The following is a 1,139-nucleotide window of genomic DNA, read 5'->3' as shown; positions in this document are numbered from 1 at the left end:
GGGTGTCCAGTACTACAGGGAACATCTGCCAATACTAGGGACAGTAATTTGAAGGAAGAAGTCTGTTGGAGAAATTGGTTCCCCTCCCTTTGCTATTAGGACGTCCCCTGGATGCCAACAAGACTCAACCATCATTAATAACCCAACCATGTCATTGCAGCTCCACGAAGGACAGAGGTCCTGAACAAGTCAGCGCCATAGCAGCATCCCTAACACCCACCTCAAGGCATCACACACTCATTCACTCCAGGAGAAGCAGTCCACCTGATCTGAGGGATCAACATCAGGAGGAAGCAGATAGTGACCTGCTGAGCCAAAAACTGCAGAGCCAGGAAGAGCACAAGGGAGAGTACAAAGGTACCTCTCCCACCCCAGGTATTTTGCAGGTTGGAGAAGCAGGAGACGTTCGTTATCTAGTCACTCAGCTGGTTACAGGCAGCAGCTTGTCCATTTTGCTCAAGTGTTTAATTATTGCCAGGGACAGGAAGTTTGCTACTGCAGAAGATCTTGTTAAAAACACCAGCAGGCCACACCAGGACAACACTCTGGTGAGTGGATGATTCCCAAGGGTACTTGGGGAGTATCCATCAGCCACTGTGGGTATCTGTAAGGGAAAAGGCGACCCAAGACTCCCCTCAGTTCCCAGGTCTTCCCCTGTTCCTTTTTGACCTACTCTCTTATTCTTCCTCTTATGGGTCAAACACAACTGGTGTAAATCAATATGGCCCCACCAGGTTTTAGGTTTGACTTTGGAACTATGTGTCTCCTGCTTCTACTTCATGAAGAGGGAAAAGAGATTGGGGAAGAAATGTAAGATGGGTATAGAAGGGGGCTTATGGACCAGGAAGACAATCTCCATTCCTACTTTGCCTGTGGACTTGACCCCTTTCCAGATGCAGAAGTAGCAGATGATCCACGCCAGCAGGAGACACAGAGCCAGCTCCCAGCGCAGGCTGCCCAGCTTGTCAATACCATCCGTGAGCCCCAGGACTCGCTTCCTACCAGTGTCCAGGGACAGGGAGAGAAGCATTAACACCCCAGACCCCACTCATCCATACAGACCTTTACCCTACTACCCCATCCGAGGACTTCACAGACTTCCCACAAAAAGCATCTCCCCAGCCATGTGAATCACCCTG

The 1,139-nt window shown here is 50.1% G+C and overlaps 1 protein-coding gene across 1 annotated transcript in view; it reads right to left on the bottom strand.

Annotated features, from left to right (window-relative positions):
* Positions 1-772: 772 nt before the first annotated feature.
* Positions 773-1,139, bottom strand: part of LOC104521434 (sodium- and chloride-dependent betaine transporter) — a 6,714-nt gene continuing 6,347 nt past the window's right edge. Inside the window, exon 5 of the mRNA XM_010163426.1 lies at positions 773-998. Coding sequence (XP_010161728.1) covers positions 773-998 — 226 coding nt within the window. The remainder of the gene's footprint in view (positions 999-1,139) is intronic.

The sequence above is a fragment of the Antrostomus carolinensis genome, unplaced genomic scaffold (genome assembly GCF_000700745.2).
Source record: "Antrostomus carolinensis isolate BGI_N321 unplaced genomic scaffold, ASM70074v2 scaffold3242, whole genome shotgun sequence".
Lineage (NCBI taxonomy): Eukaryota > Metazoa > Chordata > Aves > Caprimulgiformes > Caprimulgidae > Antrostomus > Antrostomus carolinensis.
The sequence above is the reverse complement of the archived record's forward strand: the minus strand, read 5'-3'. Positions and strand labels throughout refer to the sequence as shown.